The sequence below is a fragment of the Hydra vulgaris genome, chromosome 03 (assembly GCF_038396675.1).
Source record: "Hydra vulgaris chromosome 03, alternate assembly HydraT2T_AEP".
NCBI classification, from domain to species: Eukaryota; Metazoa; Cnidaria; class Hydrozoa; order Anthoathecata; family Hydridae; genus Hydra; species Hydra vulgaris.
Window position 1 is genome coordinate 63,791,397 of NC_088922.1, and position 21,598 is coordinate 63,812,994.

At 28.1% G+C, this 21,598-nt stretch overlaps 1 protein-coding gene across 3 annotated transcripts in view; it reads left to right on the forward strand.

The window, feature by feature from the left end:
* The window catches only part of LOC100205605 (uncharacterized), a 44,360-nt gene that overhangs the window by 19,830 nt on the left and 2,932 nt on the right, over positions 1-21,598 (forward strand). For all 3 annotated transcript variants that reach the window (XM_065793970.1, XM_065793969.1, XM_065793971.1), the window contains 2 exons: positions 16,480-17,149; positions 17,843-19,217. In XM_065793970.1, coding sequence (XP_065650042.1) covers positions 16,480-17,149; positions 17,843-19,217 — 2,045 coding nt within the window. The remainder of the gene's footprint in view (positions 1-16,479; positions 17,150-17,842; positions 19,218-21,598) is intronic.

Genomic DNA, 21,598 nt, shown 5'->3' on the forward strand with positions numbered 1-21,598 from the left:
TGTTGTTTTATGACGTTGTTTCATGTTGGCTTTTAGTAAACTTTAGTTTAATTTAAAAGACATCACAATAGATTTAAAATATTTTAATTAAATAGCAAAATAACAAATGCTTCAAGGAGCCAAACTATAAACATTAAAGATAAAAAATCAAATTGAGATATAAATAAATTGCATTTATATAGCTAAATAAATTGTCTTGGCTTATAGTAAATTTTAAAAGCAATGAGTTCAATAAATTAAACTACCAATTAATTTTTTTAACAATAGAATATAATAATGATAAATATAATAATAAAAAGAAAGAAAAAAAAACACATTAAAACTGAAAATCAATTTACCTATTTATAGTAACCTAATTTGATATTGCAGTTAATATAAACATTTATCGAAAATGTAACTATAAAATCTGTTTCAAAGTACAAAAGGATTAACAATACTAAAAAAAAAAAAATCAAATTAAGATATAAGTTGCATTTTTAGCAAAATGTTGTCTTGGCTTTTAGTAAATAAATAAAAGCAGTAAGTTCCAATAATGAAACTACCTATTATTCATTTTTAACAATAGACACCAATGGGAAGGTAAGCCAAGCTGTCTAATAACAAAAAACATCACAGCAATAATACATAACAATAGCACATTTGCACCCAAAATTAAAAAACCAATTTAGGGTTAACTATATTTATCTTTTTACTAAACATATAAATACATAAAAGTATATTTGTTTTTATATTCAATATTAGTTATTCAATTACTTCAAATTTAAGACATTAAAGCACCCTAGATTTAAAGATCAAGGTTGCATACTCTCTCATACACATTACGCTAAACATTAACAGACATTATTATGTGTTTCCAGAATAATTAAAAAAGGCTAGACAACACAACTTAGCTCTAAAGCAGTAACACCGCTTGGCACTAAATGCTGCCAAATCACACCTCTACTATAAGTACACCACTTAGCTGGCAAGGTTATCATTCTTGCTCAACATAATGCCAAGTCACACCACTTTGAAAACATGGAAACAATATAATTTAAATATATATACAACTTTAAACAAATATGATTTTATATAACAAATATAAACACATTTTATAACAATATTAAATGACAGATATATTTATCAAAAACTATGAAGAAAAAAAATTAAAATAATAAATAAAGTTATACATACAAAATGTACTCACAACCTACAAACAGTAAATTTTCGAAATGAAAATCTAAAGACTATAAATTAAGAACATTAGAAAATATAACATTATTTGTGTAACACTTTTCACCTACCATACCTTGAATAAGATGTTTATCAATTTTGAAAAACAATTAAATGCTTTAGTTCTTGAACATGCAACATATAGTTGACCATGAGAGAAACACGGTTTTTTGAGATATACCCCAACTCTATCAAATGTTTGACCTTGGCTTTTATTAATTGTCATTGAATAAGCCCATCTGACAGGAAACTGACAACATTTCAGAACAAAAAGTGAATTAGAATCTGATGGAGCCAATTGAATTCAAGGAAGAAAAACCTGTTTACCACCAGAAACACCTGTCAAAACCTCTGCATCAAAGTAATTATTTTGAAGAGCACAAACTTTCATTCGAGTACCATTGCATAACCTTTGAGATTTTAAAGTAGCATAATTAAACAACCAATTTTCAATTTTAAACAATGAGGAGGCCTGACCTGAAGGAGTTAAGATGTTCAAAAACTCAACAGGAAAGTTATTTCTTTCATTAAGGTCATCAGTATCAATTTGATCAGCACTTAAATAAATTTTGACCTCACCCGGCAGACATTCAAGCACTTCTTCATTAATTGATAATGAATCAACATTAGTTGGTGTTAAAATCACACGTTTAGAATAATCATTTTGTTCAGCATTTCCAAAAATCTTTTCAACGATCGATTCATTTTCTCTAATAATGCACTGATTTAGTATTTCAATGTATCCTTTAAAAGGATCCTCCTCTTTGACAGGTATTGTTCCATTCCCAAGTTTTAGTAGCCATTGGGAAAATCCACTTTCCCCATCTTGTACTCTCATATTTTCAGTTAATGCAAACTTCTGCTCCGTTTGCCACTGTAAAGAATATTTTATACATGATTCTACTATTTCAGCTGGTTGTCCTCTTTTAACAACAGGCAGAATTTGCCTAAAGTCACCACCAAAAAGAATGACTTTTCCTCCGAACGGAAAGTTGTTGATGCAAATATCTTTTAACGACCTATCAATTGCATTTAAGGCATGTTTAGGTATCATGGCAAAAACAAAGTAACTTCTCTTAAAAAATGCCCGTGTATAGAGTTAGGAGTTACATTACATGTGCTATTATTCAATATTGGGACAGGAAGTTTGAATAAGCCATGCAATGTAGATCCATTTGTAAGAAGAGTTGCTGCTATGCCAGTCCATGCAGCTGTAGCAGATTTAAAGCTCCTACTTATAGTTTCAGCAATCAAATAGTTATACATAAAGGTTTTTCCACTACCAGCTGGTCCATCCATGAAAAGCAATCTAGAATGTTGATTTTCTACACTTGGTTGCTCATTCAGTGTAGCAAGGATAGCATTACATACATTTAATTGATTGACATCAAAATTTTCTAGATTTAAACCTATGAACTCATCAATTAAAGGCAGGTTGTAATGAGCCAGCATTTTACCACTTTGATTAATGATCTTTTCAATTTGACGAAGAGTAGCTTGTTCAACTATTAGAAGTGGGACTGAGCGGTGAATGAAATCTTCCATCATAAAAGCTTTGTATGTATCCCAGAGATGTAAAGGAATGTCAGGTTCACAAAAGGTCAAAATTATTGAAAAACAAACTGTCTAATTTGAATTGGCATATACGTTAAAACCGCCTCAGAAAGAGTATTCTGCTATCAGTGTTGTCTTGCAGCAAACCTTTTAAAACACATGCTTTACGAAACATTTCCAAAACAATACCATTAACAGTACGCACATTATCCCAAGATGTTGCTCCTTTTGCCTGTAAAAGTAACAGTCTTAGAAAAAATAATTCTCCAGTTGGATTAACTTTATATATTCTTACTATCACTTTATTGCCACCCTTTTGTCTAACCTTCCATTTACAATGTTTATCATCAAATATAAATTGATTAGAAATGTCTACATACAAATAGCAACATGCTCTTTCGTTTTCAGTATTTAACTTGAACCATGCCATTAGGTGTGTATCACGTTGAGCTGTACAATCTAAAGCCATTTGTTCTGCTTCTTCTCTAAAATACACTAATTGATTTTCAGGTATATAAACTTTAAGGTGTATAATAGTGTGTGACATATGACTTATTGGAAACTCGAAAATTTGCCACAATGCTTCATTGTGACAAAATCATTCATTCAGTGCACTAACATAACCACAATCTAAAAAAGTGTTTACTTCATCATGATTAGTTTGTTCATTATTAAAATATAGGCACAGTTGTGACCCTTGTATATGTATTTGTACAAATATTTAACAGCCTTAGCAGACATGCAAGCTTCAACATTAATGTGAGCTTGATAATTCTTTCATAACTATAGATTGTAAGGTACCACTAAGCGGTTATCTACATTGTTACCTTTAATATTGATAACCAAACCATTATCACTACGTCTATAGCGTGGATAACCATTATGAACTGCAACTGTGTTAGCATTAAGTTCTTTAAGATTTTGCTGCACACTCTATCTTTCATGCAGGGAGAATTTGGATTCATGTTCGTGTAAGGCATCATACTGATTGCTTCTCAGTTTGTTTTGGTTATTTCTGATGAAAGCAAGGTGCTGGCCTTCAATTTTAACATACGCATCAACAACATATTGCTGAAACAGTTTTTTGCCATAAAAGAGTGAAGAAAAAAGTTGTCTAACTGAAAGTTTATAATTGTGTACTGAGATAATGTAACATAATTTCTAACAAATGTAGCATATTCAGGGTTTGAACCAATTGATAATGCCAACCAGCATCATTTATGTTTCCATTATGGCAACATAAAAAATGTGTTTCATCAGCAAATTTCTTAGCACCACAATGCTGACAAATATAATTCATTTCTCCCAAATAATTATAATCTGGAATAGCATTATTTCTTGCTATACAATGCATTCTTTTGTATCTAGCAGCATTTCTATCATTTTGTTGATTATTAATTTCATTTCGCCTAATCCTATCTCTTTCATTTATGTGGCGATTAACTTGCCTATTAACATTTCCATTTTCTAAACTAATATCTGCTTCTAGCCTAATATCATCCATTTAAAACTTCACTTTTAATTGAAAGTAGTAACAAAAAATCTTAAACGAATCCTGAAGATTGTGATCTTTCCTATATAATTTTTTTTCTACTCTAAATAGCACACACAAACTATTTTTATATATAACAAACTTTCATTTAAAATAAATTATACAATAATCTTATGACTTTAAAAAAATATATATCAGGTAGGAGATGTTTAAAAAAAAATTTACTTAAATAATAATAAAGTTATTAAAAACCTGCAATTCTAATGATAAACATACTGCTAACACAGAAAAATTAACAAAAAACAACATTGTAAACCCTTTTTTGCAAACTTCAATATTATTTCTTTAAAAGAATTGTTAGTAAACGTTTTTAAAAAGTTCACAAAACTTTACAGTATTTTGTTCTTCTATACCACATAAATACATCATCTGATAAATCTTAAATAAAAAATATAATGAATAAGAAAATAAATTAGAAAAACTTTACATGCAAAAAATGAAAATCAATGTACCTTACAGAGAAAAGCTGTTGTGATTTATCAGAGAAGTGAATATTATTATTTCATGTTAGCTTTTAGAAAATAATTTATGCTGGTACATCATGATTTCAAAATATTTATAGCAAAATTATGTAATAAACAGCGCTAAAGACAAAAAATCAAATTGAGATAAAACAAAATGTATATATGGCAAAATAATTTGTCTTGACTTTTAGTGAATGATTAAAAGCAGTGATTTTTAATAATAAAATTACCTATTTATCATTTTTAACAACAGTTTAACAAACACCAACGTGAAGGTAAGCCAAATGTCTATCAACTCAAAAGATAACAAAAAAACAACAACATCACAACAACAACACACAACTATAGCACACACCTTAAGTTAATATAATATGTGTATAACATAACTTAAGTAACATAACATTCATATATAACAGAACATAAGTAACAATATTACGCAAAATGTTATTAAAATACATTATGTATTTTCAGAATAATTAATAATAAAGGCTTGAAAACACCTAGACCTGAAGCAGTAACAGTTTGACACTAAACACTGTCATGTAACCCTCTGCTATAAGTACATCACTTGGCTGGCAAGGTTGACAAATCTTGCTCTACACTTTTACCAAGTCATGGCACTTTGAAAACATGGAAACAACATAATATAAACATATGTACCAACTATAAACACACTATATATATTTAACCTTATATACATATTTAAACACATTTATAGAACGATTATATAACACGTATTAACACATACACAAACAATAAAAAAACACTTTTCATTATTATAAAAATACATTGATAAAACAACTATAAAGCACATATTACCACATACACATACTTATCAAAAAAGCAAATATGCAAACAATAAACATGTGCAAACAAAAATTTTTTTAAAATGACACAAGAAATTTTAAAAAGATTTAATGTAAACAAAATATATATATACAAATAATACTCTTTACCTTCATTTTTTTTTTTCATAAGAACTGTAATCCTACAATAACAAAATTTAACCTTTACATACAAAAACATGTGACATGTCATGTCAGTGTTGACATAAAATTTTAATTTATTTTAATTTTTTAATTTACAAAAATAGTTAATAGTATCACAGAAATTTCAAAGTAGTAATAAAAATTTTTATGGAATTAGCATTAGTATAACTTTTTTGTTGCATAAAAAATAATTAGGCCTCATCCATACCCCTATTTTCCTTCTAAAAAATAAAATATAAGCTCAATAAAAACAAAACTGCTAAAAAAAGAATAAAACTAAATAAAAAACTAAAACAAACAAAATGTAAACGATTTAAAAAATTAAAAGGAGTGATCCTTTCTATTTTAAAAATGTTATATATAAATTGCTAAGCTATTTTCTATACTTACTTCAATTATAATATGATCTTAACAATAATTATTAATAATAATTAATAAATTAATAATAATTAAATTCCAAAAGGTAAAAAGTTTTAACTTGCTTGAGAGATCTTTCCCCAGTGACCGTGTGCATTTTGAGAACGCGCTCTTTTAAATTCAGAAAAGCCTTGTAACTAATTAAAACTACTTTAAAAGCGAAAGTGAAACGACATTAAACACTTTAGCAATTATATTAAGATGAAAGCTGAAGAAAATAAGAAAAGCCGCACAAATAAAATATTATATATATTACATATTTCAAAATATTCTAAAATTTTTTGTTTATAACGTATAAATTTACAAAATCAAATAAGAGATTTTTAAATAATTTATGCTTCTTCTTCTGAATCTAAAGATTTCCAGATGTTATAATAGTTTGAATTAGGCGGTTTAAAATCTTAAGGACCTCTTTAGAAATCTTTAGGAGCTTAACAAAAAACATTTTAAGGAGTTCAACATAAACATTTAGGAAGTCTTAAATATAGAGCTCAACATAAAGATGTTGAAAAAAAAGGCTTTTAAATTGTATTTAAATAAAAGAAGTGTTTTAGCATTCTTGTAGTAAGTCTTGGGCAGATGTAAAATGCATCCGGCTACTATTTTGTAGAAAGCTTTCTAGGCAAAGACTTAAGGGGTAAACAGACTCTATCTATTGACCAGCCTCGAATTCCTTTTTCATTTGCAGGGGTGTACCCTCATGGTCAAGTGAATGGGGTATTTTAATCATTATTAGCTCTAAATCTCTTTTGTTTTTATTAGTAAAATAAAATTTTATTTTAACTTTTTTAAACAAAATTAACAAAATAAAAAACATTGTTAAAATGCACATGAAAAATCATTATTAGAACGCAATTAACAATGCATTTGGAAATTCTTTTTTTCTAAAAAAAAAGTCTTAGTATTATAAAAAATGTTTAAAACATTAAAAACAATGTTTTAAATATTTAACTAAGTTAAATTTGATTGAAGATTGAGAGAGAATAATAGAATATTTTTCTTTTTTAAAAAATATTTCTTTGGGGTTTTGGTTTTCAACTTTTTTGCTTCACATAATGAAACCTTTGTTAAGGTTGGCAAAAAGAAACCAGGTCAGCGCGAAGGACAAGTGTGGGTGGGGGGGGGGGGTGATCCCTATTAATAAATTTTTTGTTCATTTAATCTGCAAATTTGACCCTTTTAGACAAGTCAGTTGGCAAATGTAGATGCTTTAGACAAGTCAGTTGACAAATTGAGGACCTTTCTTTTCTATTTTTGTTACCAAAAATTGTATGGCACCCGCCTACGACAAAAATGAAGATCTTTAAAAGTTGTATCTATAATTATCTCTTTACCAATATCTCTTCATAACTAAAGTTACTTAACAATACTTTTTAACAGGTTAAAACGTTTCACTTTTTTTGATAATTAGGTTACTTTTAATTAAAACATTTCTTATTGACGTACTGTCAGACATTTAAATTTTTTTTCTTCAGTGTTTTCACCCAAGAAAAAATACCCCAAAAAAACTATTATACCGAACTACTGATTATCATTGCGCACAACTCAAATGAGAAATAGAAACTATTTCAGTTGCCCGCAGGGCAACCAAAAAAAAACAGGAAGGTACACCCCTGTATATATATATATATCACTCCCAACAAGGCTGTAAGGCAACCACTAATTAAGTAGGGAGTTACTAGAGATAAAGAGTATTGTTAAATAGCAAACAAATGGTTGATAGACTTGAAAAGTTGTAGGTTGTATGAGTCAGGAAAGCATAAAGAAGAGAGAGTTCAAAACCATTGAAGTGCAAGTTAAAAAAGATAAATAAAAATCTTGAGAGTATGAAGGGATAGATACAGTAAAAGTGACTTTGCAACTTTCATTTCTTAATTTAAATTTAGAGTTTCTGACTCATCGACTTTGCTGAATGATGTTAAGTGAGAGTGAATTTTAGGAATAGGAATTATGACAATATTGTGATAGTTGTTTTCAGTAATTAATTGAGTTTTGTTGGAGTTAAAATTCACAAGCCACTGCAAGCCCCAATTTGTTACATAAGTGAGATCAGAAATAAGATCCACTGTCTATTCTAAGCAATGAAAAAGAGAAGACTTTTTGTCAAGATAGGAGTTTAAAGTTGAGTCATCAACAAATAGATTCATTTTTGATGCAAGGTTGTTAGAAAGATCATTAATGTAGATAAGAAACAAAGCAGGACCAAAGATAGAACCTTAAGGTACCCCAGAAGTTACTGGAAATAATGAAGAGTGTTGGCCTTTCGAGGATGACTTTAATAAAGTGGTTAGAAAGAAATTGATAGTCTCAAGTACTTTCCCAGATACATCATATAAAGCAAACTTATGGAGAAGACCACTGTGCCAAACTTTATTGAAAGTTTTAGATGTCAAAAAGAATAGGTCTAGTCTTTCTGCCTTCATTTAATCCACAGTAAAATCATTAAGTCACAGCAATTAGAAAGTCAGCCATAGAAATAGAAGATCAAAAACCGTGTTTATTGTCAAAAATAAGTTATTTGACTCCAGATGGGGAGTTGGAAATTTGTTGTGTTTAAAAAAGTGCTTGAGATAGAATAGAAGAGTTTAATTGTGATGTGGCTTAGCAATAGAAGCTGGAGTGATTTGAATGTCTAATAATCGGTTAACTATTTTAATTTAAATAAGAGTAATAATTTAAATAAAATAAATAAGAGAATGGCCATAAGAGTCAAAAATCAATCCCATGAATTAGAGATGGAATGTTAGACCTACCTTTGTTAATAGCGCTGTTGAAGCTTTTTTAAAAAATCTCTAGAGTCTAACTTTTGAGATAAGATATGTGATTTAGTAAACTGGGAATAATGGAGCATAGCAACATACAGCACTTTTTTACATTGATTTCTTGCAATAATAAATAAACATTTGCTCTCAACAGAGTTGTTGGAACCGAAAAGAAGTAATAAAACCTTCCATTCCTGCCTTGATCTAAAAAGTTATGCAGGAGACACATATGTCTGCAGAGAGAAAAAAGACATCAAACCCAAGATTTTTCATGAAGAGAATCTCAAAAAGAATCCCAGTCAGCTTTAGGGTAGTAGTAAGTAGTGTGATAATAGGATGAGTTCAAAAAGAAGAAGAAAGATTTATTGAGATCATTGCATGGTTGGAATTACCTAAAGGTGAACAAGTAGAAAATGAACACAAGCTAGGGTCAGAGATAAGACACAAATCAAGAAATGAAGGTAAGTGATTAGGGTTGTCTGGAAAGCGAGTCACAAAGTTGACTATCTAAGTAAGAGATTAAGAAAATTTATGGGCTTTAATGCCAACAGGGTCAGTGGTGTTAGAGCCAAGTCATTCAGTGTGATGAGCATGAGGGGTAAAGAGAAAAGGGCATGAATTATTTGAACAGAAATTTCATCTAAAAGAATGGAGTCTTGAGAAAAGGGAAAGCGATAAAGAACAAAGAAAAAGGGGATATAGTAAAGAGGTACAAAAGAAAAGCACATAAAAAAGTTCAAATCTCATTTCTTGAAGTAATGAAGTAGAATGTTGTAAATAAAGTATAATGTTGTCTTTTGAGGATGTCTTTAATAAAGCAGTTAGAATTAAATAATTTAATAATCTTAAAAACTACTAATACACTTTATGAAGTAAACTTTTAGAAAAGACCAACATTCCAAATTTTATTAAAAGTTAGCCATAGAATGAAAACAAATCTCTTTTGGTTGTCAGAGAGTTATTAGACTCAAGATATCAGAAATTTGTTGAATTCAAAAACATTGCTTATAATAGGGAGAAAACTGATTGGATAATTAGATCAGTCAGAGTGTTTTCCAGGGTTTATAAAAATTGGAAATATTTCAGCAGGCAGGAAAACAAGATTTAGTCAAGCACTTGTTAAATAGTTTAAAGAGCAGAGACTGAGTTCTGGAAAAAATTTTTGTAAGACTATAATAGAAATGTTGTCTGGACCACAAACCGTAGAAGATTTTTATTAAAATATAACTTTAGCAACAGAAGCCAGAGTGATTTGGAAATCTAACAATGCATTTACCTGTTTTTACTGGAATGGCAGGAAGAGTATGACTGGTAAATTCAAGTGCCAAATTAGAAGAAAAGTTCTTTGCAAATAGTTCAGTCTTATCCATAGGAGAAGTAATAAAATCAAAATTATCCTAAGGAGAGGTAAAAAATCAAAAGAGATATTCTTGTGAAAAAGATGGAAAAAATGATTTTATTCAGATATAGTAGCTGCACAATAAGTTGAAAACTAAGTAGTTGAATGAAGCTTGTCTTGGAACTGACAAGAATGAATAAAATCTTGTATAGCTGCCTGGATCCAGGGGGTTATGTAGGTGAGGCATTTATCAGTGGAGAGACAAAAGGCATTAGCTCAAAGACCATCATGAAAAAAATTATGCAAAGTGTCCCGGTTAGCTTTAGGGTAGTAATATGTAAATGTGCAATGATAGGATAGGTTAAAAGTTTTATAGAGATCATTGCATGGTCAAAATCACCTAAAGGAGAATAAGTAGAAAGTGAATACAAGCTAGGGTCAGAGACAAGAAACAAATCAAGGACTAAAGGTAAGTAATCAGTGTTGTCTGGAAAGCAAGTGACAAAGTTGACTATCTAAGTAAGAGATTAGGAAATACAGAAGTTATGAGCTTTGTTAGCAGGGTCAATGGTGTTAGATTTAAGCCATTCAGTGTGATGAGCCTTTAAGTCATTAATAACAACAGTATTGGTATTTTTAAGTCATTAATAACAGCAGTATTTAATATTTAGATGAATTGATGCATAAGTATATGGTTAAGCCAAGCATGTGATTATTGGAGTCTTTGCAAATCAGAGTATAACAGTCATCAATTCTAAGATCCAAAGAAAAACCAGCTGAATTTAAGTTAGTCTCACTAAGTGCAAGCAAGATTGGGGAAATTTTTAAGAGGTAAGTTTAAATGATAGAAAGGTGCTCTAAAGACCACAAATATTTGTAAAAGATGTTGAAAAAGTTAAGTGATGGTAATGGATTTTTATGTTTTTTTAATTTTTTTTTAATTTTTTGATTTTTTTGTCATGATTTAAGTTAAAGAGAACTTGACTCATAAATATCAAGTAGAGCATGGCATTCATGGCCTCAGTCCTGCTAAATAAAAAAAAGTCATAACTTGGGGCTCTGATAATAACTGTGCACTGACAGGGACAACAATCATGCACAATATTGCACTAATGAAATAAGCCTTTCTGAGAGCTTTTACAGAGTTAAGGAAACCTTACTACCAGCCAGCCTCAGAACCATTAAACTGAGTTTTAGAGCTGCACCCTGATTAGGAGATAATGAGAAGAGTTGCATTTCAAAGAGGCACGAGCAAAAGTCTATGAGTTAAGTCAAGAAGATCAACCATTCATTATCATTTATGCCAACTTAATAGATATAAAAGGAGTGTGAGGCTGGTCAATAGAATTATTTTAGAAACTTTAATATATTACATTAAACAGGAGAATTTAGAAAAACATTACAAAATACATATACATTAGGAAACAATGACATCTAAAGGAATAATGGAAATCAACGTTATTGTATGTTATATAGTTCTAGTCATTCAATAATAACTGTACCATTATGTAAAACTAAACCAGATGTTTAAGCAGAACACAAGCATATAAATAGCAGCTAACAGGTGAGTGAAAATCACTAGAGAGGCTCTTATTACATTTATAATAACATACAGGTAAGCTATTACAGTAACTGAGGCATCTCTAACTATATAACAGTCAAAAATAGATACCACTATAAACATGACACATAATAGATAGTATAACAAAAAATCTTCTACCATTAAAAGTCTCTTATTTGTTGTTATATGGAGTTTTCATATTTGGATTCTTCTAATGATGTTCATTTTTTTAATGATGTTCGTTCTAGACATGGTCCAAAAATATAATGTAAATGTAAATAGATCTGCCAAGCTTTAGCCTTTTTATTTCTGTCATAAGGATGCATCTCTTATTCTTTTTTACAAATACTATTATATTTCTTCTTGCGCCTTCTTAAATGATCATTTTTACTAAAACTCTCATGTGACATTTAGCAAAGTCTATGTTTTACTGTATCCGTCTTTTCATTCTCTCTCAACCCTTTTCTTGCTCTTTAACTTCTTTGTTTTCTTTCCAAACTTAAATAGTGGTTGCTTGCAGCCTTATTGGAAGTATATAAGAAAAAAATAATAAGTAAATAAAAATGTTAGCTAATAGGCTAATGAATAGGCACGGCAATCATAATTAATTATAAATTATTGCTTATTGTTACTTACGTATATTTTTTATTTAAAATGCAAAATTTAAATTGAGAAACACATTAAGAAATTATAGCAAAAATCTACAATAATTGTATTGAATATGGAAAAATAAATAAGACAATTAAATGAGTGAGTCTAGCAGAAACGATATATGGTATATTACAAAGATACAAAGATTATGGTACAGCAATTTTTAAATCTGGGAGTGGTTGCAATACTCATAAAATCTCAAATAAAAAGACCTCACCTCTTTGTAAACTTGCAAAGAAATAATATTCTTGCTCCATCAACAATCTCAAGTACTTTTATGAAATATGGGGCAACTGGTTACAAGTTGGCAAAAGCCCTATTATATACACAAAATGTAAAATGCTATTCTTTAATACTGGCAATCAAATTTAGAGGGATATTATTTGTGATTGATAAAAAATCATTTTTTCAACTAAAGTCAGATATAATGCCAGGGAACGATCATTTTTTTAGCAATGACTCCAATACTCCATATGAGGTTAAGTTTTTGTGTATGGTATTAATAAAAAATCATGTTGGGGAGTTATTCTTTATTGAAAATCAAACACCATCACTAGTGAGATTTATTGTAATATTATTATAAAGAGTCTTGCACCTTTCATTAATTGTTATCATGGTGATAAATTTATTTTTTGGCCTGAATGGAATCTGCCTACTATTTGCATGAAATGATATCTTTGCCTAATTATCCAAAAAAGTCATTTGTGATTAAAATTGGCAATCCACTAAATTAGCTCTAACATTGTCCAATCTAGAATTATTGATTGGCAATACAATCTAAATTTTGTAAGCGTGGATGGGAGCTAATCCTTTTTCATAGCTTTTAACCTACTAACATTGTTTTTAACCTTTTTAAAGTAAAGTTTAATAAAAAAAAGCCTATAGTTTTTCTATTATTTATAATAGCTTCATGTAAAAAAAAATTATGTTAACAAAATATTAAATTAAAAAAAATTGATTTAACTGTAGAAAAAAAAGTGGATGTAACTGTATAAGGAAAAATTTTTCTTTTTCTTTTTAACAGGCTATTTAATGATTTTAGCAGAGTATATTAATGTATTGGGTTGAACAAAATACCTTTTTAAATTTTAGAAATATGTGCAAAAAATTTTATTAAGTATAATTTTGTTATGTATAGGTTAACTGGTTCAATGCAGAGCTATTTTAAACTATGCTTTATTTGCCGAGCCATTAAGTCTGCAATCATTTATTTTTGCAGAGGCTATTTTGAGAGGTTTCAATCCCATTGCCAAGGCTAGATATCAACATTATAATAATTAAAATATTTTTTTATCTAATATAATTTTATAGTATTTTTTAAACTGAATAAAACTGACAAAAAATAAGCACTACTAGTATACTCGTACTTCGGCACTGGAGAGGAAGTTTTTTTCTCCAGTGTCAAAGTACGAGTATACTCAAAAGGATTTTCGAGTATTTCATCTCATAGTCAAGTCATTGTGGTGACTAGTAATGTAGCTTATTTGATACATAAAGAATAGTGTTTCAATTTTTTGAATTTTTTACACAATATACTAATTAATGTGTTTTATAAATAAGTAATTTCACTTTTATAAATGAATAATTTTTAAATTTATCTATCGCATAATAGTTCAACATATATTCAAGATAATAATATATGTTCAAGATATTCTGCAATTGAAGCAGCGCATATATGGAAGATTGTGGGGATAGTGAAGATGATGATATTAAAGATTCAGATTCATTTTTTGCTTATACTACTATGTCTTTGAGTTTGACTGCGTCAGAATCAGATTCTGAAGATAATTACACTGAAGAAAGTGGCGTCAATCAGTTAACAGAAGTTCATCTGCAGAAGATTTTTTAAAGCTGCTGAAAAGAGCTAGAACAACAGGTGGTCTTGGACAAAATCAAAATAAAACTCAACAAGTAGATCTTATAAAAAATATTTTGAAAACAACTTCTGAAACAAATCCATCCAGAATTTTAAATCAATGGAAAGATGAGCCGAATATTGTAAAGCAAATTCAATTTACTGCCAATCCTGGTTTAAAGATTAACACGGAGAGCAACCACTGAAATTCTTTAGACTATTTCTTACAGAAGGCCTATAGTAGTTGACAATATTCACGTTTTAAAGATTGGAAACCAATAAATTCAGAAGATATTCTGCAGTTCCTTGGAGTTCTTCTATATATGGCATGTGTCAAACTGCCACTACAGGTCTAAGAAAAGTCTTTATAGATTTACCTTATTTTCTAGAATAATGCCACAAAATAAATTTTAACTAATGTTACGGTTCTGGCATTTTATTAACAATGAAGATTTGGGTAGTGGACGCTTGTGTAAAACTATTTTAGTTCTTGATCACTTAAATAATACAATGGACAACGTTTACTGTCCTAACAAAAATATATCAATTGATGAATCAATGAAACCAATGAAATTGTTGCTTTTTCTATATCTTAATATTTACTTTTGCTTAACTAATCTATGTGATGCGCAATATAGGCTTTAATATTGTATGTAGTAGTGTATGTATATATATTTTTTATTTAAGTTTGCCTTTATTTTTCTTTTTTATATTTTTCTGCAAAAAATTTTTTCTCTCACTCTACCTTTTGAACTTATGTGATTAAAATTTTTTTTTTTTTCTCTTTTTTTTTTTTTTTAATTTTTCTTAGCCTTACTCCTTTATATTTTTGTTCTGATTTAAACTTTTTTAATATTATTGTTCCTATTTCTTCTTTTTATATTACTTGAATTAATGTAGTTTATTTTCTTTATTACTTCCTTATTTTAATATTTTTTTATTTTATTTGTTTACTTTATTTATTTATTATTTTATTATGTCACTCCATTGACTAGTTTTTAACTATATGAGTGACACCGAACCTAACTTTATAAATTATAATTAAATTTGTAATTTTTGGTTTTATGGTTAAATAAATGGAAAAAAAAATGATGCTTTGAAAGGAACATCTTATATTCAAGCAGTATGTGAAAAATAAAAGATATAAGTATGATATCAAGTTCTATGAGCTTTGTGAATGGAATGGTATTGTACTAAAAGTTAAAATCTACTCTAGTGAGGCAAATCTTGATAAGAATTTGTTGGCTCAAACAGCAGCTGTTGTTTTAGATTTAATGGAAAAATTTTGGGGAAAAGGTTATTTCCTTTACACCGATAACTTCTACAATTCCTTTGAATTAACAAAGCACATAGATAGGGCGGATCAAATGGTATCATGTTATGATTGCCTAAGAAAGACAATTAGATGATATAAAAAAGTAGCTCTTCATCTCTTTGATATTTTTGTGTTTAATGCTTACTGTCTAAGCAGCAAATATAGATTAGATAAAAAAATTTCCTTGCTTAAGTTCAGAAAATTAGTTGTTATGGATTTATTGGGTGAACGTTTAAATAAAATTGTTCGTCGAATCATCAATAACAGCTTCCACAACTTGCCTTTAATATCATCAACTGAAATAAAAAACTGCCAATAAAAACATGTCAAGTCTGCTCTAAAACAAAGCATAAAAAAACAAGATATTAATGTGGTAGTTGTGAAAATAGACTTCCATTATGTATTGGGAAATATTTCAGTATGTATCATTCAAAAAAATAGGTTTACACTTTAATTTTCATAAAATAAAATTAAAACAAAATCAATACTATACTTTTATCTCTTTTATATTCAAGTTTTGATTCAAGTTATTGCAATGATTTTTTATTTACTTTTCAAGGATCTTTAAGCTTTAAAAATTGTAAATCTAAGTATAAAGTTTTTATATTGTGGTAATAAAATTTTTGAAAATGTTTTTTCTTAATTATGAAAAATGTAAGGTATTAATTTAAAATATATGCTTTAAATATGTAAAAAAAATTTATATATGCTTTCAATATGTAAAAAAATTTTATATATTTTTATATATACTTTAAAAATGTTAAAATTTTAAGATTTTTCAAGACTTTCAAAATCCTTGTTTTTTTAGAGATGTGAAAGAAATTATTTTAACTATAAAAGAGCCTTCACTTAATGTTTCTAATTTACAACTGACATTTGTTGAAGCTCCGGTATATTTGATTGATAAAGATGACAGGCAAGATGAAATAAATTATAACTCTTTAAAACAGTATAAACAAAAAAATTTTACTGATTGTTATCCGAATCTTATATTTATTGTAATTCAAGGTTCTAATAATCGGTTTTTAAATGGTCCATTAAAAAAGTTTCTTAAAAAGCTCAAAAAGCTTGATATAATTTGCCCATCATATCCTAATGTTACTTGCCTTTTCACTTACGCATTACATTTTTTAAATGATTCCGAAGAAAATATTGAGAAAAAAAAAGAAATGTTAATTGACTTATGCTACGAATACCTAAGGGTAACAGTATCTGTGGTTTATATTGAAAATGATTGTAAAAATTTGAAAATGCAAGGAGACTGGACTGTACTGCCAGATGGTACTCTTCAGCCTATAAATGTATTGGAGTGTGCAAAAAAGTTAATGAAAGGTAATCTCTACAAACCAGAAGGACAAAAGTATATTGATCCCCTTGGTATGAAAACATTAGCAAGTTTTTTCAAAGCAGTTTCAAATGGGTATACAATTAAAATCAATGTTAATAGTGTTAATAATGGAATTAGCAATGAATCATTAGTAAGTGCATATTTAGTTTTTTCATATATATACAAATACTCTAATTTAATGCATTGTGGGTTACTTTTTTCTTTTGAATCTCATTTTTTACTCTTCTCAATTGAAACAAAATGAAAAGTTTCTTTTTACCTAAAGAAACATTTCATTTTATTTTAATTTTATGACTTTATGTTTTAAAACTTGTTTTAACTGTTTTTGTGTGAATATTTTGCATTTTTTGAACAAATAAACATATTTTATTGTCTGTGACCAATATACTTGTAAAATATTTTGCAATTTTCAGTAAAGTAGAATAACAACACTATCTTGCAAGTTGATTAGCGATGTTACTAGGAAATAGTAATTATTTAAATTTTATTTCTGTATTTTGGTGTTATGACTGTTTAATGGTTACTGTTGTTAAATTAAAACATAAAAACTATATTTAATTATTTATTTTAAAATTAGTCAATTAAAAATAATTAAAATATTTTTAACTAAATACTGTAAAAATAAAAAAAGTTTTTTTTTTATAAATTTAAGAAATATATACCCCTTTTTAACTAGATCTAGTCTTGATTGTAACGCGTGAGTTTTTCAATTAATTTAACTAATTATTTCTAATATTTTTTAAAATAAATATTTGTTTTTTTTTTACAAATATATTTTTACATTTAGGAAATAATTTACTAAAATAATATGATTTTTTTTTAGTCACAACCAGATTCAGCTAATCCAGAAATTTTGGGTGAAATATGCGTTGGAAAAGGTTATGATGTTATTTACGACAAAATAAAAGAATCCAGTATCTTTGAATTAGAAGAATCAGGAGAACATCAACAAGAAAACCATCAACACTTATATGTTAGCAAAGGTTTTGTTATTATTAGTTGTATTAATGAGGCTTCATTTTTTTTTGGAGAAGATTCAGAACTTAATACAACACATCGATTAAATGCGATTGGATTAAGTGATGTAATAGAAGCTAAGTTTCTTCTAAACAAGAAAGCTGATTTAAATAAATTGTCTATTAAATCAAAGTTATCATATCTTCATGAAGTTAGAACTCACAAGTTGTACATACCTGATACCAGCAAACTCAAATTAAGCAAAACATTTGTGGAAGCTGTTGCAAATAATGATTTTCCATCCTGTTATACAGCTAGCGATTCTAATGTTACAGAATTTTTTAGAAATTTTTTTGAGAGGTGGGGGCATTTTGTTTTGACATCAGTATATTTAGGAGGGTCCATTGAAATTAAGAAAAATTTTACAAACAAAGTTAAACAAGATTTAGTTGAAGCTCAACTAAAATGCATTTTGGACATACTGGAACACAGCTTTCAAAAAAGTTTAGACTGTGGTAAAATTTTGGATCCTAATCTATCTTTCACAGATATTGAACTTAATTGGATTGGCGGCGTATCAACATGGCAAATTTCAAGTTTGGAAAACATTGAAACAATTGACACCTCTAATGCATTTAAATCTTGGAAAGCTTCTTTAATTTCAAAACCTTCTGTTTTAAAAACAAAATTGAAACTTCAATCTATTGCAGATTTTGTTTCTTCTATAGACAAACAAAAAGGTGAAATTTGTCAAACTGCTTTAGAGCATTTGCTTGGTATGTCAAAAACAAAGAGTTTTAAAAGCACTGCACAAAGTAGTGTTAATATACCTGATCCATGTAAAATTGCTGCAGAGAAGACAGGACCTGACTGTTTAAGTTGTTTCTCAGGAAATGGAAAAATAATTTTAATAAAAAGTTATCCAGAAACCAAGTTAATCAAGGAACTAAATGTTGGCGATAAAGTTTTATCATTTGAAACTAAAACTAATAAATTTATTTACTCCACAGTGTACATGTTCGCACACAAAAATGAGACTAAAAAAATGAATTTTCTCAAAATAAGCTGCAAAAGCGGAAATTCTGTCACTCTTTCACCAAAACATCTTCTTTATACTGATAGTTATAAAGTAAAACATGCAGATCAAATAAAAATTGGTGACGGAATTTGGACAACATGCGCCAATGATTTAAAGACTATGAATTTATGCAAAGTTGATGCAATTGAAATAATAGAATCAGGTAAAAATTTTAACCTGATTTTACATATTGGTATTACATTTTATTAAGTTTTAATCTATTAATTTAAATTATTGTTTATTTTTTTTCAATTATTTTTTTATTAAGTTAATTTGAATTTGTTAAATAATTTTTATAGTTTAAATAAAAATAATAATAAGCTTCAATAAGATATGTTAGACGTGTTTTTAATGTTTCACTTGTTTTTAAAATTAATTAGGCTTAAATTTTTTAGTTTTAATTAATTCATTTATTTTAAATTTTTTTGTAGTTTTAGCAATTTTTTACACAACAATCCATTACACAACAAAAATTTGGATTCTATATTTTTGAAACAAATTTTTGAAGTTTTTGAAGCAAACACTTTTCATTAGTACTTGGTCCCATACTTAGACCAAGTACTAATTATTATGGGAAATTTCTCTGGGAATAATTTTCAAAGAGGTCTGGTAAACACATTTTGTTATGCTGATATTAATAACATATATTATTATCAATAGATTTGTCTATGGAGATTAGGGTGGCCATTAAAACAACTTTTTTTTTAAATGTTTGCTCTCACCCTCTAAATGTGTTCTAGATAATAAAATAATACTAGAATTAAAAAATATTTGAAAAAAAAATATTTTCAGAAGTAGCTCAAGACCCTTAAACATCGGATGGGGTCCCTATAGTTAACAAAAAAATTTTGGGTCTCAAAAGAAGCAAAATTATATAAAAATTTAAAATGGTCATCATTTTATAAAAAACATTAAGAAAAAAAAATTATAATAAAACTTTTTTGTAAAAATGCATACTTTTAATTTTTAGTTTTAAATGTCATTTTTCTAGTGAAATCTAAAATAATGTTTTTTTTATAAAGTGATGACTATTTTTAAAGTTTTTATATAATTTTGACCCAACATGATATACCTTTGAAAAACTATTTTTTTGATAATTATAGGGACCCATCTGATGTTTAAGGGTCTTGAGCTACCTCTGAAAATATTATAGGGACCCATCTGATGTTTTAGGGTCTTGAGCTGAGAATATTATTTTTCAAAATTTTTTAATTCTATTATTATTTTATTATATAGAACACATTTAGAAAAGTGAGAGCAGAGATTTTTAAAAAAAGTTGTTTTAATGGCCACCCTAATGGAGATTAAACACATGTAATAAAATTTCTTTTTTTTAAATTGAAATTTACTAACATTTTTTCTGGTTTGGTTTGTTATTTGCTTGAAATGTTTTACTTTTTTATTTTTACATTCGAGGTCATGATTTAAATCAAGCTTGAATTGGGGTTTGATAAAATATGGTCAGGGCTGTTTAAATGAATTACAATTCATAGATACAATCATAAATTTTAAGTATTATTGACGAGTGGTTCAAAATGTACAGCTTAAATTATATAAAAAATATCCTCTAATTTTTTTTCTCATTCTCTATGGTCCGAATATGCTAGAAATACCAAAAAAATGTTTTTTACTTCTTAATTTTTAAACTTAATTTTTCAAAAAAATATTTTTAGGAAAAAAATCATGGATTTTATGAGCTTAAAGTTAATAAAGTTAAACATTTTTGATGCTTTTCTTGTTTCTCAAGTCGTTTTTAAGATTCTTTCTTTGACTCTGGTGACTAGCATAAGCTTCTGTTTGTGTTGTCTGACCTTTAGCCTCCAACAAAGTTTTCAATCAGTAGGACATTCTATTCAGTGCCGTGATTGACACATTTAATCAGTTTCAAAAACTTTTTAAATATAAAAAGTTTGACCAGCATCTCCCTTGATCCACTTTTCCACCTCTCCAGTTTATTGAACTGGTAGGGTTCCAAAGCTTGATCCTGGTAAAGTTAGCTGAAAAGAATTTCAGCTAACTTTAACAGGATCAAGCTTTGGAACCCTACCAGTTCAATAAACTCTGTTAACCTGGTTATAACTGGTAGCTTTGGTTTTCCAATACGAAATTGTTTAAGGACATCACAATTGACCATTTTTTCAACTTACTCGTTACCTCTTCATTTACATTATCATTAGCTTGGACCAGTATAATAAACTATTCTGTTAAACACCAAACATGGTGCTGCATGCTGATAAAAAGAGTCATGAAAACATGAAGATGGGAGAGTGTTCCAAAGTGTCGAAGTGTGGGGAAAAAAAATAGACGAATAAAAATTTTAGAGCATGCAGGGAGAGATACAGTAAAAGAATTGAGACTTTGCTGAATGACAAGTCATGCGAGAATGAGTTTTAGTTAATGGAACTCGAGATTATAGCTCCTTTGAGCAGTGACCATGATAGCATTTGTAGCAGTAGTTAACCATCCTCAATGAAAAGCTTCAATGTTTATTCAACTTACTAATTTTATTATTCGCTTTTTCACATTATATTTCTAGCATATTAC